General features: G+C 59.0%; 1 protein-coding gene across 1 annotated transcript; it reads right to left on the bottom strand.

Moving 5' to 3' along the window:
- Positions 1-311: 311 nt before the first annotated feature.
- On the bottom strand, positions 312-19844 carry Loxl1 (lysyl oxidase-like 1). The gene is made up of 7 exons (XM_005393588.2): positions 18323-19844; positions 7412-7520; positions 4444-4581; positions 3905-4061; positions 3351-3446; positions 2125-2240; positions 312-630 (listed from the first exon to the last, which is right to left on the bottom strand). The coding sequence occupies exons 1-7, from the start codon at positions 19467-19469 to the stop codon at positions 624-626; spliced, it is 1770 nt and encodes a 589-aa protein (XP_005393645.1). The 5' UTR covers positions 19470-19844; the 3' UTR covers positions 312-623.
- Between the last annotated feature and the right edge of the window lie 399 nt (positions 19845-20243).

Genomic DNA, 20243 nt, shown 5'->3' on the forward strand with positions numbered 1-20243 from the left:
GAGTAGAGGGCATGTGGCTGGTGGGTGGGCGGCCGGGTGTAGCTGGTGGGAGCAGGAGGCTGCAGACTGTAAAGGGAGGAGGAGGTGGGAGTCGGAGCACCCAGCTAGGGTGAGGTTCTCTCCCGGGAAGTCGGCTTGGCCCTGAGCTACACCCCAAAAGGGTCTTGATGGCTTCAAAACTGCTGTGCACCTGTCAGGCTGGCCACTGCCCTTCCCACATCGCTCTGGGGGAAGCTGAAGCCCGAGAACGTCCCCAGAGGCCAGCCCAGCTACGGTAGCCTTGTGCAAAGGCCACAAGCAGAGCCCCAGAGTAGAAAAACTTGGTTTTATTTAGCCCAGAGCTAGGCAATCTTGCTCTGTGGGATGGCCAAAATATAAAAAATAAAAACCAACAACCACCAAAATGATGTCGGAGATAAAAGTTAGGTACAGGATGGGGCCTGGGGTCCGGAATCCCTGTCGTTTCGGCCCACGTTCGCTCCCTGAGGCCGGCAGGGAGGACGCCCCTGGTGTCTTGGCACCCCGGCTTGTGGATTGCGGGGTCTGGCTCCTGGGCAGGAGGCTGCCTGGGGAGCAGGGCCTCCTGGGAAGGAGAGAGAGTGGCTGTCTGTCCCTCCCAGAGATCAGGATCTAAAAGAAGAAAAAGCAGATCAATGGTGGCTGGAATTGGGGTCCTCATGGCCTCTCCAGCCAGAAACACTTACGGAAGGCACACACAGGCCTCTATGTCTCTCCAGAATTTGGGCCGAGCCCTCGGCCAGCTCCAAAAGGAGGGGCTCCATGGACTCCCACCCGCCTGGGCAGGACCTCAGCCTGCCTCCACCCCTATGCCCCATACCCTGGATTTGTTTTCTAGACCGTTAGCAAGAGCTGCTACTGTCTGGAAATACTTTCCGGCTTGTTTTTTCTAACTCAGTTTTTTTTCTTTCTTAAGCCTCATTTTTCCTCTTCAGGAACACGATAGAAACCCACAGGCGTCAGTCCCGTGGCCTTTCTGGGAACGCTCCGTCCAGCTTCCTGTGCGTGCTGGCCCGGCCGCCCGGCCTGCGGTCAGGGTCACGGGGCCGCTCTAATAAGACCGGGCCTCTCCAAGCACTTATGTAAAGAGCTCTCGGAAGGAAGGGCTTGGCCTCCTCCGCAGCCTGAAGGCCCATGGGAGTGGGAGGGAGGTGGCTGCCCCTCTAACTGCCTTCCCTGAGGGCCTCACGGTGCCCAGGGTGCCCCTGGGACAGGGCACTGTCCCCATGCCCCTTGGCAGCAGCACATGGGGGCTAGAGAGAGGACAACCCGCCTCCTTCCCCCCAGCAGCCTGTGGCGTCCTGTGTGCCCCTTCCTTCCTCCTCCCTCCCTCCTCCTCCCCTAGACTTGCTTGAATGGCTGATTGAGAGAGGTCTCGGCGAGCAGAAGGTGCTGAAGTCCAGGCTGCCACCTTCCAGGGCTGGACAGGTGTCAGTCATTTCCAATGCCCTTTGTGTCCCTATCACTGTGACCTGACCCTGTCTGTGAGGCCCCTGATCTCTGCTGAACTGGCTACTGCTGTTCCCATGCAGTGAGGGAAGGGTGTGTGTGCATGCGTGTGTGTGTGTGTGTGTGTGTATGTGTGTGTGTGTGTGTTGGTAGAGGTTGTGAACAGTTTAGCAGTACAGACCAAGAGTGAAAGAGCTGTCTCTAAGTCATCCCTGGTGCTGGGTGTGGTGGTGCACGCCTGTAATCCCGGCATTCGAGAGGCTGGGGCAGGATGATCACCATGAGTTCGAGGCCAACCTGGGCTACAAAGTGAGTTCAAGGCCAGCCTGAACTGCATAGTGAGACCCTGTCTCAAAAAAAAAAAAAGGGGCCGGGGATTAGCGGAGCAGCACCTGCCTGGCAATTGCAAGGTCCTGAGTTTGATTCCTGGTATCACCCCTGCCCAAAATAAATAAGCCCTGGCCCTGGTCCACACTGAGCCCCGGTCCTGGCCCCATACTGAGCTCTGTCCTGAGCCCCACCATGCACACTGCTCCGTGTGGGCCAGGCTCTTGCCGCCAGCCCAGGTACACTGTGTCTGACCACCAGGGTGACCCAAAGTGCAGTGCCTCAGGTGTCAGGGGGCCGGGGCAGGAAGAGCAGGGGGCGTGTACGTACTGGACAATTTTGCAGTTTGTGGTGGAAACGTAGCGGCCTGTGTAGTGGATGTTACACCTCACCACGTTGTTGGTGAAGTCGGACTCCAAGACGATGTACTTGGGGTTCACATGCACCTGGGGGGCAGGACAGAGGGGTGATAATCAAGGAGGCTGCGCTTCCCCTGGTCACCAGGGAAGGGGTGGAGGGACACACAGACAGACAGACCAGCACAGAAGTAACAGGGAGGTGGAGAGACACCAAGAGAGACACACACGGAAAGGGGCAGGGAGCAAAGAGGCCGTGGTAGAAAACGTCATTGGGTCCCCTTCATTGCAAACCAGAAGCTTCTGCAGACTCAGAGCCCATGCCCAGTGACCCTGAAGCAGGAATATCAAAAGTCTGAGTCCAGCTTGAGCAATTTAGCAAGACCTTGTCTCAAAAGAAAAAAAAAAAAGAGAGGCTGGGGTTGTAATTCAGGGCAAATACCTGGGTTCAATCTCCAGTACCATAATAATAAAAGAGGCAGTGGTGTTCCTTTTAAATGGTAGGACGCTCCTTATGGGCAGGAGCTGTACATTTTTATGTGGTCTGCACTCCTGGGGCCTAGAGCTTAGAGCAGCCTTCACTGCTCATGTTTGATGAGTGGCTGAATGACGGACAGAAGAGAATACACCTGACATCCTGGGCCCAAGGAGGTGAGGTGTATGCAGCCAGAGAGAGGGGCCCGGGATAGGGCCACAGGGAGCTGCTTTGGCTCCTGAAAGTGGCCTTCCCCCCAGCCCGTCTCCCCGCAGGGTTGGTCACCTGCCCGTGCTCCCTGCCTCGCGCTGCAGAGGTCCAAGTGATCTGCGGAAGGGTCCCTACCCACACAGAGCAGGGCGTGACAGTGTGGCCCCACATATTAACAAGTTTTTCTACCTGACCCCCACAAAGTGCAGGGGTGACAGAGTAGGGCCACATCATGCCACTGGGCAAGAGGAGACCCTGTTGTGAGAGATTCTGGGGCACAGGGGCCTTGGGCTTTGCAGGGGTCCCCATGCGGGGATAGAGGCCTCTCTGCTTTCTTTCCCAGGGTGGCAGAGAGCCTGCCTGGGCCACACGGAAGATGGTATCTCCACAGCTCAGGGGAAGGACCCTTGGGATCTTCCCTTAGATTTATGCTAATGGATGGGCAGCTGGGAGGGGTGGGAACACGCCCATCTCCCAGAAGTTGGGGATACCAGGGTGTACACCATGGGCCCCACCTTAAGGATGTAGTTCCCGGGCTGCACGTCGGTTATGTCAATCCACTGGCAGTCGATGTCCGCATTGTAGGTGTCGTAGCAGCCAGGACTCAGGCCCTGAGACAAGGGACAGGAGGGGAGGCTGGGGTGCTGCTGGTTCCTGGAGGTCACCCACCCTCGTCCTTGCAGCATGATGGGGGTGCTTTTCCTCTACACTTCTCCCCAGAGCCTGGCCAGTTCCCGAGGCCAGTGGACAGACGGGAGAGGAGACAGATACAACAGGCGAAGGGAGGGATGGCAGGAGGGAGTGGGACGGACAGAAAGACAGGCACAACAGGGGGACAGTCAGGCTGAGTGGACAGACGGATGGAAGAGGGGCAGGGTGACAACCATGTGGTGGACTTCATGGTATCCAGATGGACAGTGACCTTTTCTCTCTGGGAGATGACACCCCTGGGAAAGGGGCAGGGAGGGGACTGGGCAGGGGATGCAGTCCCTGCAGGGCCCTTGGTGGCCTCAGGACAGGAGAAGACCCCCCTATACCCTGCATCCTATACCCTGTGCTCAGCCCCAACCTGTGTGTGCGAGGTGCACGCATAGCGCTTGAGGTTCCCGAAGTCACAGGTGCTGTCCTCCAGGCAGAAGCTGGCCTTGTGGCCCTCGGCCACTTTCTTGCCTGTAGCTGCGTCCAGGAGGTCGTAGTGGCTGAACTCGTCCATGCTGTGGTAATGTCTGGGGAGGAGAGAAGGGGGCCTGGTGTCCCCTGGGCCCCCATCTTGTCGTCCTGTAGATGGGCCCAGGTGACCTGCCAGGGCCCATCCCTGACCAGGCTGGATTCCAAGTCTCTCAGGATGGCACCTCTGGGGTCCCCTACCTAGCGAAGTCACTCTGGAGGGAATTCAGGATAACTCACTTCCTTTATGGGGTTCCAGCTGTCCTGAATTCTAGACATCTGCATCCCCCAGTGGAGCCTGTCACCCCATGCCCTCTCGGTGACACATCCTTGCAGCCAGTGCTCCCTGGGGCCTGCTCAGCAACTGCCTCTCCCAGTGTGCAGACAGAAGAGGCAGACAGAAGAGGGGCACAGGAAGGGGTTAGGCTAGTGGGGACTCACTGGTGGCAGCTGTGCCACTCCCAGGTGTGCCGAGGCCGGTTGGGGAGGAAGTCCGCCGAGCCCTGGTTCTTCACACGCTGGGGAAAGCGCAGCAGCACCCGCAGGTCGTAGTCGGTGGCCTCGGGGGCGTAGGCTGTGCTGTGGGGACACGTGAGACACTGGAATGGGACTAGGGTACAGGGACACTGCCCTTGGCCACGCCCCCCAGCTCCCTCCTGTCCTGAAGACCCTGGCATTGGCCCAAAGTCTGTTTGCCCAGCAGATGTCCCTCTTTCCAGTGCCTCCATGGGCCCATACTGTTGGTTTGACCCGGAAGTGCAAAGTTCACCTAGCCTCTAAGGCCTAACTCGCCCCCTGTTCCAGGAGGTCTGCCCTGGTTGCCCTGCTTGGAGGAGTCCTGCGTACCTGCCTGTGAGCTTGCCCAGCACTGCCTGCAGCCCACTCAGATGCCACACATTCCCTGTGCCGGCTCAAGCGTAACCAGACCACCTCCCCTGGATGGTGCAGATTCAGGGTCAGCAACCTGCCCTGTCTCTTCGGGGAGCACAGGTCTGCTGCAGGCTGCCTGGCTGCCGCTCTCTTGCTGCCCCAGAGCCCAAACGAGGCAGGCCTTTCGGAGAGAGAGACCAAAAAGAGGCAGCAGGGAGACGATATGCGTACACATGAACACGCACGCACATGTGCACGCAGAGGCGGAGGGGACAGGATGGCCGGTTGCGGCTCCCCCTTCCTCTGACTGCTGACAGCTGTCCTGGCAGCCCCCGGGGCTCTTCCCTGGCTCCCACTGAGGTCTGGGTTGCAAGGCCAGAGGCAAGCGGTGGCCAGCTGTAGGATCAGCTCTCTGAGAGTCTGTCTGGAGCGGGCGGCTGTGACTCCCGTCTGCCAGGACCTAAGGTCCAAAGCCTTGTCTAGGGGAGGCGGCTTGGAATCCGTCTGCGTCTGGGTTGAAGCAAAACATCCTCCTTCCCTCTGTTCGGCTAAACCCTGCCCTGCTGTTCAGCTCAGCACACTGTGGGAAACTAGCTGGGTCTGGGTCTGAGGCCCAGCTTGGCCACAAGTCATGGTGAGACTTGGAGCGCATCCCTCCTCCGCCCTGGGCTCTGCCCAGGCTACGGCCTACGCTGGGGGCGGCTTGGAGCCTGGGTCTGTGCTGGGACAGCAGGCTCTGTCCTGCTGCTGTGGCGTGGGTGAGGGCCCCTTGCTCCACTAGATCACGAGATCCTCCTCTTCCCTCTGCCGGGAGCTTGGGCCTGGGAACCTGCGTGCCTGTGAAGACAGCGACAGTCTGGCTTTCACTAAAGCCCTTCAGAGTCAGACAGGCTACCACTGAGGCTGTGTGTGCCTCAGTGTTGGAGAAAGGACAGCCAGAAGAATGTGCTATTTTCTCAAGGACGACAACAAACAGGACGCAAGACCCAAAGGGGCGGGCCAGTCAGTGGCACTAACATGGGGTCCTGGGCCAGGAATGGTTGTACAGTAATGCTTTGGCCAATCTGTGATGAGATTAAGGAACTTGCACCAGACTATAAATCCATCATGTCATGAATCATTGATTCAGTCATCTGACCAGCCCAACAAACTTCCTCCCTCCCTCCCTCCCTCCTTTCCTTCCTTCCTTCCTTCCTTCCTTCCTTCCTTCCTTCCTTCCTTTCTTCCTTGCTCTCTCCCCCTTCCCTCCCTCTCTCCCTTCCTTCCTTCCTTCCTTCTTTCCTTCCATCCATCCTTCCATCCAGACTTCCTTGATGAAGGAAGCAGAGCTGAATCACATTTTGGTACCAGCTCTTTATCTTGTCACAGGTGACACTTTGTGGTCAATTACTCTCAGTGGCTTTGGACTCTAAGTTCTAGAAATGAGAAATGCAGCCGGGCTTGGTGATGCACACTTGTAATCCCAGCACTGGGGAGGCTGAGGCAGGAGGATTGTTGTAAGTTCGAGACCAGCCTGGGCTACAAAGTGAGCTCAAGGCCAGGCTGAACTGCATAGTGAGACCCTGTCTCAAAAAGACAAAAAAAAAAAAAGAAAAAAAAAAATAGAAATGAGAAATTCTGAGAGTCCGAATGGTTCTCTAGGTAGTAAAAAGTAAAAGTCTATAGAGAGAGCCAATAAAAAAAAAAGGCATGAAGAAACACAGGCACTCCACAAAGGTAGCAGGCTGGTGCCATCTTTACCCAGGCTGTTGGCACAGGACAATGCCCCCAGAGCACACATGTAATTCTGGGGCAAGCTCTGCAGGACTTGGAGCCCCCGTGAATAAGATGCACTGCGCTTGCTGCCCGGGCTCCTGTGAACTGGCCTCCTTGCCCTCTCTTCAGCATAACCTATAACTGAGGCCTCTCTCACCCAAGTCCACTGCCCCTGTTGTGACCAGGCAGGCACAGCTTGGACCAGTGAAAGCCACAAGTGTCCTCCTCCTGCAGGCCTGTCCACTCTATAGGACCTCCCGGGGCCCGGGGCATGGAAACTTTAGGTCTCCTCATTGCACAGCTCAGACCTGAAATGTCTTAGTTCTTTCAGCGTGCCTCAGTTTCCTGACAGGGAATACATTCCATCTGGACTGGTGTGAAGATTAAGCAGAGACAAGGCTTTATCATTACATATTAAATGCCTAGGTTGCAAAGTTACATCTTTTTTTTTTTTTTTTTTTGGTACCAGGAATCGAACTCAGGACCTTGTGCTTGCCAGGCAGGCACTTATGCCGCTGAGCTATGTCCCCAGCCCTGGTGTAAAGACTAAAGGGCACAGCAGAAGTGAAGTTCTTGCATAGCACACATGGTGGCTGCCATTCCATCCCTTCCCCTGCTGGCTTCTCGGAGCAGGTGGGGCTCCTACATAAAGCAGGCACAGCCCCAAGGGCTTGGTCACTTGGCCAGGGTCCTGCTATGTGCAGGCAGCCTGGCAGCTGAGCATTGGTCTTGGTGGCTCTAGGGGACTGTCGCTGTTCTCTGGGCTCCGTCCCAAGCTCCTTACCTGGCGAGGCACTTCTCCTCTGCAGCACAGCGCAGAGAGTACAGGTGGGCTCTCTGCACGTATGTGGATGCCTGCACATAGTTGGGGTCCGGGACCAAGTCGGGGAGACCTGGAGGGGGCAGTGGGAGAAGCGAGGAAAGCATGGGCGGCTCAGGCTGTCCCTGCTAATACCCAGGGACCCTCACCGATGCCCCTTGGCTGTTCTGCCTGGGTTGCGGGGGAGTCCCAGGCTCAGGAGTGAGGTCAGTGGAGCCAGGCAGCAGAAAGTCAGGAGGCCACTGAGACAGGGTGGAGTTTGGAGAGCTGGAGAGGGTAAGGTGTTATGGGCGGGGGCATGGTGCAGCGTGAACGAAGGCCGGGAGGCAGAATCGCAAGGAAGCGATCTCTTGAGGGGCAATCGCTCCTGGCGCTCACACCGCAGCCTCCGTGGCTGGCCTCCTTCATAAACCACCAGGACAGCCCTGGGCTTCTGGCCCAGAGTGGAGGAAGGCACAGGGGTAGTGCTAGATGGATGTCAGTGGGCCGGAGGTGGGCGGGCTGGGAGGAGAGCACTTCCCCCGAGGAGGTTGCCCACTGGGCACCAGCCTGAGCTGCCCAGGATGCTTCCTCCTGGCACAGCTCCTCCTCCCCATCTCTTATCACCTCACCACTTCCGGCCATCAACCCTGGGTCCGCACACCCGCTTGTGTCTGCCGCCTCAGACGTCCAATCTGAGGGACGACCCGCTCCTTGCCCTGCAGAGCCCAGGGGAGGAGGGAGACTATTTCAGCCCTGTGACCTCTTGACCTCCAGCCCAAGCCACAGCCAGGGGGCCATGCTTCCTGCCTCGGCCCCCACCACCTGCTGGCCACACTGCTTATTAGGAATAAGCAAAAACTAAACTCAAGGGCCAGACCCCATCCCACAACAGAATGGAGAAAGAACAACCCCGAAGTTGGAAGTGAAGGGCCTGGATGGGTGGGAGGCAGGGTGGGCACCCCGGAACCCTGCGCTGCATCCCAGATCGGCCACCAGCTGGAAGGGCAGTGGGCTTGGGACCATAGCATCCCCTCTTCTCCCAGGCCTCAGGGCTTCTAGGCTCCAACCTCGAGGCAGAGGACTGGGAGTCTGGTGTCTGAGACTTTGCCAGGGTGTATGCCGCACACACGCACATCCTGGGCTCCCTCCCTGGGGCCTGGCCTCCCAGGGGAGCCTGGTCCAGGCAGCCAGGGTGACCTCACCTACTTGGAATGGAGAGGAAGCTCGGAGTGCAGGGTGGGTGAGGATGAGGTGGCTTCTGGCTAGTGGGGGACATCTTGGCCAGCCTCAGCCCTATTACTCGAGCCCCCTGGAATGTTTGCAGTCATTTCCCAAGGGTCCCTTGGGCCTCAAACCAGCTGGGAGCTGGTCCTCACCCTCCGGTTCCTGGAAGCCTCAGAGCAGGGAGAGGAGCGGTCAGTTCCCCTTCCCACCATCCAGGGCCCCCGCACCACACAGGCAGGGCCCAGGCAGCTGCGCCAAGGCCTCCAGGACCCAACCTTCAGCCCCAGACAGTCTGCCGCCCCCACCCCAGGCCCGGTTTCAATAAAGTCTGCACAGATGGCCCAAGGAGCTTTGCTGGCCTGACCCCTCCTCTGCAGGCCGTGTCATGAGCTGGCTGTGCAACTCGGGAAGCTGGAAGAGCTAGTGCGAGAGGCCATGGCATTCGCGGCCAGGGACTATTCTGAGTTGTTGGTGGAGCCGTAACCATGGCCCCACACCAATCGCGGGTCACAGAATGAAACCCGACACCTACCAGCAACTCTGAATCTCAGTCTAACTGTCCCTCGTCCTGGCCTGCAGGTGATGCTCTGAACACACGGCTAAGTGCACTACACCTGTCCCCCAAGACACCAGGGCGAATGATGCCTTTGGAAGTGCGCAGGAAACAGGTTCAGAGAGGGTCGTGAACTGGGCCACAGTCACACAGTGAGTGGAGTGGGTGAAGGAGGAAATCCCAGGGCCTGACTCCCTCCAAGGATTTCTCTTGTCCTTCTTTTTCTAAGAATGTAATTTTTTTTTAGGTGTAACCTATATGCAACCAAATGCACAAATTCCAGGCACACAGCTTGGTAATTTCTGACAGCTGAGTTCGGCTGTGTAATGACCACCTCAAAGCAGCCAGCGACTGTTCCTGCTGTCTGCCAGGCTCCTTGGGGGACTTCCACTTCACCCCGCCGGGGAACCCCTGATCTGCTCATAGATCGCTGTGAATTAGTCTCCTTTAGCCCTTGAGGGAAGTCACTTATCATTTTCTCTGTTCCACACTCTGACCACCACCAGGGGCTCCTGGGGACTCTCCTGACACACACATTCCCGCCCCCACCCCAGCCCCGGTGTGCCCCTCCCCGTTCATGCCCTCTTAGCGCCAGAGTCCAGACCGGTCTCCCTCGGGCTGCCCTGCCGAGGTCCCAGGGAACAGTGGCCCCCTCCCTGGGTTGGTATGTTTTTCCAGGAAGGAACAAGGCCTCCTTCTCGCTGCCCTCCCAGGGGACATTCCGTCAGCAGCCAGCCCCGAAGGCTCGGCTCCTCTGCAGGGCTGGGGGGTAGGGGGCAATGTTAGAAGGGGGACGAGGGAGGCTGGAGTGGGACTGGGTGCAGGGTGGGGGTCCCGCCTGCTGTCCTGGCTTGTTCGGCATGGCCACGCCCTCAGGCAGGGTGGCCAACATGAAGTCTAGTGGCAAGCAGGCAGTAACTGGACAGACAGATCAGCTTTCATCCCAGAAGTGTACACTGGGAAGAAAGCTCCTGAACAGAGAGTCAGGGGGAACCAGGAGTGATGGGTGTGTTTAGGGGGAGGGCCTTGGTCACCTTATTCCACATATACATGGAGCCCTCCAGTCCTCAGGCCTGCGACTGGAGAAAAACAGGGGTTCTGGTGAGCACTTTTCCCTGAGACTCCCGTTTGTATAAATGCAGAGAAGTGAATTAATCCTATTCTCAGTTCAGGAAAACAGTGTGCAAGGCACCTCTCTCGTCTCGCTTTTAGCCTTCCTTCCCTCTTGGCCCTCACTCATGTCCCCAAACTCCTGTGTGTCTCTTCCAGTCCGCAGTGAGCTTGAGGTGGGTGCGTGCTTTTTAAGTCTATAGCGGATGGTTTAGGCAGCTTGTGCTGTTTCTTGATTTTTCAGTCAATGTAAACTTCTGACCCTTCCAAGGAAGTTCACAGGAGTCACTGCTACCCAGGAAGGAGTCCACAGGGTGCCTCTCTCATGTCTCCTCCAGCTGGTCTCCTTGGAGGGACCCCTTGATCCCTGCTCCACACACAGGCCAGCGACCAGCTGGGTGAGGATGCAGACCCTGCTCTGTCCTGACCCCAGGGCTCCTCCAGCCTTGCTTGGCTTCCTCCCAGGGCCAGCACCACTTCCTCCCAGGGCCAGTGTGTGTGTGGCAGTGGGGGCGGTCTGACATCCCTAAGGTGGGGTGGATGGGCTGGTCCAGGCTCCTCAGATTGGCCTTGGATACCATCAGCAGCTGCCATCTGTACCCTCAAAGAGAGCCCCAACACACACCCTTATGCTGCTGCTAAACCTCTGGGTGTCCTCGGGTGACCTGAACCCTCCCCAGGCCTGAGGGTCCTCTCCTGGCTACCCCTACCCCACTCCACTCCACTCCACTCCACTCACTCAGGGCCCCAGGGAGAGCACCCCTCTGGAAGGAAGCTGCTGACTGTGCGGCTAGAAGCTGCCTATCGCCTTGGCCAGTGTGGTGGGGACAGAGTCAGAGGGTGCCAGAGACCTGAGGGATGGCGGAAGCCAAGGCTGCCGTACTGGAAGGGGCTGGTGTGAGACAGTCAGGCCCTGAGGCCATTGGGCAGGCAGGCCTGCACCCACAGTGGTCCCTCAGACAGCACAGTGGGACTCAGCCAGGGGACAGGCCGGGGACTCCGCATTCCAGCTCCACCCCTAGGCTTCTCTGCGGGCATCCAGGGCCCAGTGGGCTCAGCGGAGGACCTCCCACTCTGCCTTGGCACAAGTCTACCCCGTCTGCCCTGCCTCAGTGTGGCACTACTGGGCGGTTTCATGCCAGGTCCCGGGAGACTGAGAGCCATGACTGTCAGCGTCATCCCCAGGTCAGAGCCCAGAGGTGAGCTCACCACCTGGCCCAGTCTCCCCGTGGAGCAGGTGCCTTCCCCTCTCTGAGACTCAGTTTCCTTCCCTGAACAATGCGGGAGGTTGGACTAAATGACCCTTGAATGCAGGCTGGATGGATCCACAAACACTTGGAAATTAAAATACTTTTTCGGTGCTATTTAGTCCATTCCCCAGCCTTGGCTAAGAGCTCTTGACCTCTTGAGACCTCTGCAGCCCATACTTCAGCAGTCAGGAAATCCTCCCACCTTCTGCCCTAAGTCTTTCCTGCCTCATTAGGAATCTGTCCCCCTCCCGCTCAGCGGGACGTGTTCCCGTCACCCGCTTGCTCTCAGCTGGCTTCCCCTGTGCTGTGGGCTCGTCAACCTCCATTCCAAAATCTGGCTTCCCCGGGGCTCCTGCTCCAAGAGCAGGCAACGAGAAGCGGAATGGGAGAGAGCCCTAATCTCTTGAGCCAGGGCTGGAGGATAAACAAAGTCCAGCAGGAACCCATCAGCCAGTTGTGAAATATGTGCTGAGCGGGATGCTTTGGCTTGCACGCGGCCAGACTCCAGAGGAGCCCCTAGGTGGGGGGAAGCATAACGCTGGATGCAGGGCGGCCCTGAATAAAGATGAGCCAGACAGACAGAGCCTCCAGGGCAGAGCTGACAGCTCTCAGACCTAGGAAACCATCAGCCAATAATCAGAACATTAAATTATCAGCGCTGGCCTAGAGAAGCCTCACCTGCATGGGGAGCAGATGGGTGAGGTGGCTGTGGAAGCCACTGTGCCCTTTTGGGAAGAGGCAATTCCAACCCTAGCAAGTGGGCAATGATGGCTATAAAGTTGGGATAGAACCCTCAATGGCTCCCAAGTGCCCACAGAATCAAGCCTGGGCCTTTCAGGTGGCAGCTGAGGCCTACACCTGGCCTCTCAGAATTCTTGCCGGGCGTGGTGGCACACACCTGTAATCCCAGCACTCGAGAGGGTGAGGCAGGAGGATCACTGTGAGTTCAAGGGCAGCCTGGGCTACAAAGTGAGCTCAAGGCCAGCCTGGATTGCATAGCGAGACCCTGTCTCAAAAAAAGACAAAAACAAAACAAAACAAAACCAAACAGAATTCTTAACCCTAAGGATTAGCAGGCAGCTACAAAGCTCATGGACATTTCGCTCAGATTTTTGCTCCAGTGTCCCCTCTGCAGCCTGTCCTTCCCCCAACACCTGATCTTCTCACCTACCTCTATTTTATCCCCACCACCTACCCCTTTCCGTTACTACCTACTTATTAGGTTTACATGTGCACGTACAAGAACTGCAAAGACTAGGATTTTGTCTCTTTCTTGCCTGGCACATAAATAGGGCACCGAGAAACAATTGCTGAATGGTTGTACTTATTCCTGAGGTAAAATGCGCCTCCTCAGCCTCAGGAGTGTCCCTGAGGGCAGGCAGGGATGGTGCTGTCCTTTGCTCGAACCCAGCTGCCAAGTGGGGTCTCCCAGGTGCAGAGCTTTTGAGCGCAGGGTGCATGTGGGGTGTCCAGCTGCGGCCCTGGCACCACTCACCCTCAGCAAAGCCTGCGCTGAAGCCCTTGTATCACCCGCCTGTGGGAGCCACAGTTCGATATCAGGTCCTTCCTTTGGAAAAAAAGATTCACTTCAGGCTTGGGAGGCACCCTGTTCCAGCTGGCCCCCAAGCCGGGGGAGGGTGTGTCCCAAGGTTGGATGGCAAAGCCCTCCAGGCTCTCGCTGTCCCAATCCATGTCCCTTTCTGCTGCGGCACGCTGACCCCCTCCATTAGCAGGTGATAGTGAAATGCCTGGTTCTGGGGTACCCAGCAGCAAGCAGGAGAGGGACGGGGACCAAGGCTCAACCTAGAATGCAGGCTCCACACCTAAAATCCTCTCGGCCCAGCTGCCTGTGGGGAGCAGGCCGTCAGGTCACAGCCGGGGAGGGGGACAGCTGCCACCCACCCGCCTGCGGCTCCACAGGAATGCTGGGCAGAGGAATTGGAAGCAGGTGTGGGCTGCCTGGCCACCCTCCACCTCCTCCCGTCCGCATCCTCTCCTGCCCAGCGCAGCTATGGCCCTGGGGAGTTTTCCATGTGTTCTGGCCTTGGAAAGGAAGTGGGGCGGACGCCAGCTGGGAGCTGCTGGGGAGGGGTGCCCCTTTGCAGACCGGAGGACATTGCGACGGGGACCCTGGGGTCAAGAGAGAAGCAGGAGGGGGCCAAGTCCAGCTGCAGCCTGCTGCCAGCAGAGGCACTAATGATTTCCCACCCTGCTCTGCCGCTGTGCCCAGTGACCTGGATTTGGGGGGGTCAGCAAGCTCGAGACCAAAGCCCAAGTGTTGGGATCCTCCCGGAGGTGCAGAGAGGACAGTGACAGGCGCTGAGACAGGTGGTCCAGAATGTAAGAGACTTTGGAGAGCGGCAGAACAGTGAGGGCGGCTCTTGGGTGGGATGTGCCCCTAGGTCCAGGGACCTTGGGTGGGTTCCTTAGCTTCTCTGAGCCTCAGTGTCCTCATCTGCACAGTGAGGTGGTGACATTCTCGCAGGGCTGCCAGGCAGATGAAGGGAGAAAAGAAGAGAAAATGCCTGGCATAGCCTCAGTCCACCCTGGCAGCTTCTGTAGTCTCCTCCTGCCAGGTGTCCAGCTCCAGACCAGGGCGTAAGAGGAGCCTGGGAGTCAATATGACAGGGGGACAGGAAGTCTGCCTGGGGCGAGGCTGCCGGGGACACGGCCTCTTTGCTCTGATACCAGGCCCTCTCTTTCCACTGCCCTGCATCATTTGGCTCTCTCAGATCTCTCAGCCGGAAGACCCCATTTTTTTCTGCAGGAGCAACTTGGGGAGGAAGGAGAGGTGTTGAGCTGTCGTTCAGGACAGGTGTCTTGACCTCTTAGGCCTCAGTTTCCTCACCGGGGATGACAGGGGCCTGGGGGCAGGGCTATTACAAGGATGCAGCAGCTGATACTGGGAAGCTTGTGCTAAGCACGTGTGTGTGTGTAAACACATGCTTTGGCACCTACAGCAACAATGATCACGCTGGGGAGGGACTCTTGGCCTCCATCGTCTTCCACACCTACTGTCCCATCTCCCTGTCACAATTTCCTGTCACAACCAGTGCCTGGAAAATGTGAGGCAGCTATCTGGTGAGATAATCTGTGACCAGGAGAAGCAATGAAACACAGAAAATATTTTAAAATCATGCACGGTGAAGAACCAGGGATGGAGTCCAAGTGCGGCGGTGCACATCTGGAATCCCAGCACTCTGGGAAGCTGAGGCAGGAGGATCTTGCAGGTTTGAGCCCATCCTAGGCAACTTAACAAGACCCTGTCTCAAATAAAACAAAACAGGCCGGGGATGAGTGAAGGCCTTGGACTCAATCCCCACTGTCTAAAAAGAAGAGGAACACAGGATGTGGGAGCCATGCAGGCTCAAATCCTGGTTCCACTTCTAACTGTCAGCAAGTGACAACCTCCTCTATCTACAGAATGGGACAAACAGCAGTGCCTGGCCTGGGGCTGGGAATTCAAGATGATATATAAAGTGCTAAGTCAGTGGAATGTGATTCTCCCGCCACCACGCGGAAGGGCACTGAGGCCAGACAAGCAGAGGTGGTGTGGGGCCCTGCCACCCCCTTGGCTGAAATCTCTTGTCGCCAGAAGACTGTGAAGTGGAAGAATGCATGCATGTGGAAGCCTCAAGGCTCAGCTAAAGGTCACCACCGCCACCACTGTCCCTGTCATAGGGTTCTGAGTCTACGTGCTGCTGGGTGGAGCCTGCTTCTGTCCCTCCCTGCAGCTACACCGAGGCAGAAGAGCAGGTGACCACAGGGACAGGCAGCTAGGAAGGTGGGAGAGGACCTGGAGGCCAGGGCTGCTCTCCAGGACTGAGTCCTGGTCTGGCCTCTTGGACACTGAGGCTGGATGGAGAAGGGTGAACCTTAGAAAACACCCTTAGATGTAGGGAAGGCAAGGCGCTGTTGGGCCCAATAGCAGCACCCACGGGAGCGGGTGGAAACCTGAGAGAGGGAGGAGGAAAGGAGAGGAAGGAGTGGGTACTTGGGTCTGGAGTGTTAGGCTGAGGACTGAAGATCTGGTCCTTATGGCCCTAGGGAGCCACAGAATGTTCTTGAGCAGGAGAGTCAGTTGGTGAGCATTAAAGTTTATCTGCCTACACATAGAATGGTATGGAGATGGACAGCTTGTGCCCAGGGGAGCAAGGAAGAGGGAGCTGTGTGAAGCAGAAGAGGAGGGCTGGGAAGTGGGAGAGGGCACATCCCAAGGGAGCCGGCACAGAGCAGGGGACAGGGTGGGCCCTCTGCCAGAATGTGCTGCTGAATGGGTACTGCATGGGATCCTCTCCGGGCCTATAAGGAGGAAGAGGGTGCTGGTGGCGGAGGCTGAACCAGGTGGGGAGAGCCCTTTGGGAGCCAGCGGCACATGGAGGGCAGCGGATGGTGCTGCATGTGTCCAGGGCTGTGAGGACGCGTCCACGCCCACACCCGCATGCCGCCTGCCAGGCCAGCCTCAGACCCCTGGCTGTGTGGCCAGGACCAATGAAGTCAGTCTCGGAGAATCCACCCCGTGCTCCCGCACCAGGCGTGGGGGTCTGATCTCAAGAACAAGGCGTGGATGTCTCCGGGCGGGGATTTTCCACAGTCCCAGCCGAGCAGGGTTGGGGGAGGGAGGAAGCAGCGATGGGGAACATTAGGGCTCCCTCTCTGGCCTCTGAGTGGGCCCCAAACTAGGCAGGACCCCCACGTTCCCACCCCATTCTCCATAATTCAAGGGAGCTGATGACCATCCTTGGGGGACACAGGACACTGCCTCCCTCTGTGGATCTCCCCGAGCCCCAGTCCCTCCTTGGGCTCCCACAGCCCCTGACCCAACACTTGCCCAGTGCCAGGACTGAGCTGTCCCCTCAGTTGTCCTCCCCCAGGGCAAGCCTGGACTTGGGGCACGACAGCCTGCTCAGCATGCACCTGGGACACAGCCTTGGAGGGAGAAATGGCTCTGACCCGAAATGAACCGTGGGGCCTGGGGCAGTGGGCAGAGGCTCTGCTGAGCTCCCAGCACCCTCACTCCAGACACAGCCTGGTCCTGCCCTGTCCTCTGGCCCTAGACACCCCCCTGGCTACAAGTCCACAAGCCCAGTCTCAGGCCTGGCCCTGCCAGCATTGTGGCATCTGAGGCCTCAGTCTTCTCTGCCCAGGGGTGGGGCTGTCCTGGCTGAGCTCACCCTGAGGTCTTGCATTCTAAGAAAAAATGCCACAAAAGGCAGACATCCTTTCCTGTACTGTACCCCGCTGCGGGACGCTGCGAGATGCTGAGGGGGGCCAGAGAGAGGGGACACACCCTTCACGACATCACAGCAGGGTCCCCATCTGACTTGTCCCAAGCTCCTGCCTTCTCACGGTGGGACTTGGCCCCCCCCTCGAGCCATCTTGGCTGGAGACAGGCAGCATCCCTGTGCAGATGGAGGCCCCAGCACCCTGGGCTCACTGAAGGCTCAGCCCTCCCCTGGTGGGCCTGGCCCAGCAGCGAGGTGGGGAGCAGAGAATCCCAGGCGGGGCACTGACAGCAGCCGGCGGAGATGGGGAGGGGTGGGAGAGAAGCAGCCAGGGGACGCTAGGACAGCAGAGGTGGTCAGTGGCTGTCAGCCCTTGTCAAAGTAGCCTGGTCTCTGAGGGCGTGTGTGGAGGCTGCCATCTGGCGAAGGAAGTCTGCTCCCCCTCTACCCAGCGTGCCCTCACGCGCAGAGGGCTGTGCCTTCCCCCCAAAAGGCCACATGATCACCCCTGGAAAAGACAGAAGGTGGCCGTCCACAGTGGCCTCCTGGGACTCTCCCTGAGGCCAGCACTAGGGTGAGGCAGGTGACATGGGGAGGCATTTTGGGGGAGGGGGCACAGCAAAAAACAGAAACAAAACTCGGCAGCGCAGTAATATTTAATGCCATCTTGGGGGCGCTGGGAATGGAACCCAGGGCCTCACATAGGCTAAGCAAGGGCTATACCACTGAACTGCGTCCCTGGTCCTTAATGTAATAGTTTTAAAAATAAAAATACAAAAAAAAAAACAAAAACCCAAACCTGTGATGAAATGAACAATACCCAAATTTCAAATAAAGACAGAATCCATACTGGGTTTGAGTTTGCCTTAGGCAGGTTACGGTATCCTTAACTGACGTTACTTAAAACTTCGGTGCATTTGTTCCTTGTAGATATTCAGACATTCTTAAAAAATGCATTGAAATATTATTTATCTTAATTACTGAGTTTTTTACATCCCCTTAAATTGAGTACACAGACTAGGGCCTCCCTGGGCTTGCCAGTCCCAGCCTGGACGCTCCCCCCTCTCCCTGGGAGCTCCTGGTCACCGGTCCAGAGTTCTGCCTGGGACAAGGCTCCCCACTGCCCTCCTGCTCCCCAAGCTTCCCTAAGACCTTTCAGACCCTGCAGATCCGGGGTTCTTCTGCTTCCGGCCTCACCACGTGAGCTGGCATAGGGACATCTCCAAGTGGAAGCGAGGATGTCCTGCTTGGCGCTAGGGCCAGGCAGGGAGAAGGGCTCCTTCCCTTTATCCCTAGATGACCCAAGCCGGGTCTGGAACGGGCCTCTTCCCACAGTCTGGCTCATCCTTCCAGCCCCTGCCCCACCAAAGTCAGGCTCGGATCCCAAGCCTGCTGCCCCTTGGCATAATGGGGCTGTTCCCTGGGGGTGGGGGTCTCTGCCCCAGCAGCCCAGGGGAACCCTCAGGTATGGGGATGAAGGAGGGGTCTGAGCCCAGGTGCGGCTCACTGGGGACTAGGGGTGGGTACTCACCTCGCCCGTTCTGACTGGGTCGGAACACGCTGCCCACGCTGAGGCGGCCCTGCTGTGCCCCGTTTCGATCGGCCCCGGGCTGGGGCACATCTGAGTTGCGCACAGGCAGGTAGGGGGGCTCGAGTGAGCGGAAGGGGGGCTGTGGCTCCACGGAGCGCGGCGGGGCGTAGGCCTCCGGCGGCACGTTGGCGTAGGGCGGGAACCAGCCGAGGCGCGGGCCCTGTGCGGCGTCGGGCGCGAGGTCCGGGAAGGCCTGCTCTGCGCCCGCTGTGCCCTCGCTGTACAGGCTGTGTGCATAGCGGCGATCCAGGCCGTCGGGGGGCTGGGGCTGCGGTTGCGGCTGCGGCTGCGGCTGCGGCGCGTAGGGACGCTCGGGGGCCGGGTAGAAGCCTTGGGCCGGGTACTCCAGCTGCTCCTCGCCGTACTCCTCGTAACGTGCGCGGGGCTGGAAAGGGTACACCACCCCCGCCGAGGCCGAGGCCGAGGCCATAGCTGCTGCGCTGGAGCCCCCGCCCCGGTAGTACACGAAGCCCTGGTCGTAGGTGCGCGCCGCCGGGTCGTAGTTCTCGTACTGAGCGACAAAGGGCGCCTGTTGGTAGGGGATCTGCTGTGGGAAGGAGGGCGCTTGGCGGTAGGTAGTGGCGAAGGCCGAAGCCGAGACCGAGGAGGCGGAGCCCCCGGGCCGTTGCTGAGAGACAGAGGTGCGGGCACGGGCCATGCCGGTGCTGTCTCCGACGGCCACCTCGCGCCAGTTGTCGGGCACCTGGCCGAAGCCGAATGGGTGGCGCGCTTGACCACGCACGGTGTCCGAGCCCACGCGCCCGGGTAAGGGCAGCGACGGCGCCTGGCGACGCCGGGGACCCCCGTGGCTGCGGCGCGGAGGGGCCTGGGGCGCACCGGCCAGCAGCACCCGCGAGCTACTCTGCGCGCTCCGGGGCCCAGCCGGCACGTACTCGGAGCCCGAGTTGAGCAGGCTGTACACCTGCCCGTTGTTCTCCCACTGGATCAGCTGTCTCCAGCGCCCTAGGTCCGAGTCCGGGTCCGAGCCCTGCCCGGGCTGCTGAGCCTGCGGCCCGCGCACCAGGACGCACAGCCACACGCCCCACACCAGCGCCCTCAGCCGCCAGCCGGCGCGGCCCAGAGCCATGGTGGCCCCTCTGCAGAGGCCCCGGGCACCGACAGGCTCTCTGGAGTGCGCCCCTGTGCGCTGTGCTCTTCCCACGGCCTCGAGGACAGGACGGCTCCTTGCCTGCCCCAGCTCTAGCTTTGTCCATGCTGGCCTGGTCCCGAGCGGGACGGCTCCTCCGATGACACCATTTCGAGGCCAAGGGGGCAGGGCAGGGCAGGGCCGGGGCGGTGCCCGGGCTGCACGAGGCTCTCGGTGGTGCACGGGTCAAGCAGGACCGCCTGGGGGCCTTACATGGCCAGCCGCGCGCTGGCGGCTGCTGGGCTGGCGCGTTCCCACTCTGAATGAATAAGCAACAGGCTGTGAGCGGCGACAGGAGGTTCGGGCGCCCGTCTGCCTGCAGGGGCCTCCTCCGCGGGGCCCTACGGCCCGCCGGGTTTTAGCTATGTGGCCTGGCCCACCGCTCCCAGCCAAGCCGCAGAGCTGCGTTGGAGGAAGGGATTGGGGCCCGAGTGGGTGGGGGCCCTGGGGACTCTGGCCCGTGGAACAGAACAGGGTGTCAACACCACCCTGCCCATTCCTCTCTGCGGTACACGGGGCGTCCCTGGTGTCTCCCTTGCTTGCTGGCTTCCCTTCTCCCTGGACTCCTGGGTTCCCTTTTCCCTTGTTCTGCAAAGCTCAGGCTCAGAAACATCCTTCTCTTCGCTGGGGCTCCTTGGGTAGATGCAGAACAGGGTCCCTCGTAGATCTGGACTGCACGGTCCCGCAGTTCTTGGACCGGGGTCCTAGGCTCCT

Source organism: Chinchilla lanigera, unplaced genomic scaffold, assembly GCF_000276665.1.
Source record: "Chinchilla lanigera isolate Chin_1 unplaced genomic scaffold, ChiLan1.0 scaffold00049, whole genome shotgun sequence".
NCBI lineage: Eukaryota > Metazoa > Chordata > Mammalia > Rodentia > Chinchillidae > Chinchilla > Chinchilla lanigera.

Excerpts from the sequence above, each read along its gene's own strand:
- Loxl1 (XM_005393588.2), bottom strand. The coding sequence starts at position 19,469 with ATGGCTCTGGGCCGCGCCGGCTGGCGGCTGAGGGCGCTGGTGTGGGGC. Across the intron at positions 4,062-4,443 it reads GAGTGGCACAGCTGCCACCA|ACATTACCACAGCATGGACG; the intron begins GTGAGTCCCCAC and ends TCTCCTCCCCAG. Across the intron at positions 2,241-3,350 it reads CCGGGAACTACATCCTTAAG|GTGCATGTGAACCCCAAGTA; the intron begins GTGGGGCCCATG and ends CCTGCCCCCCAG.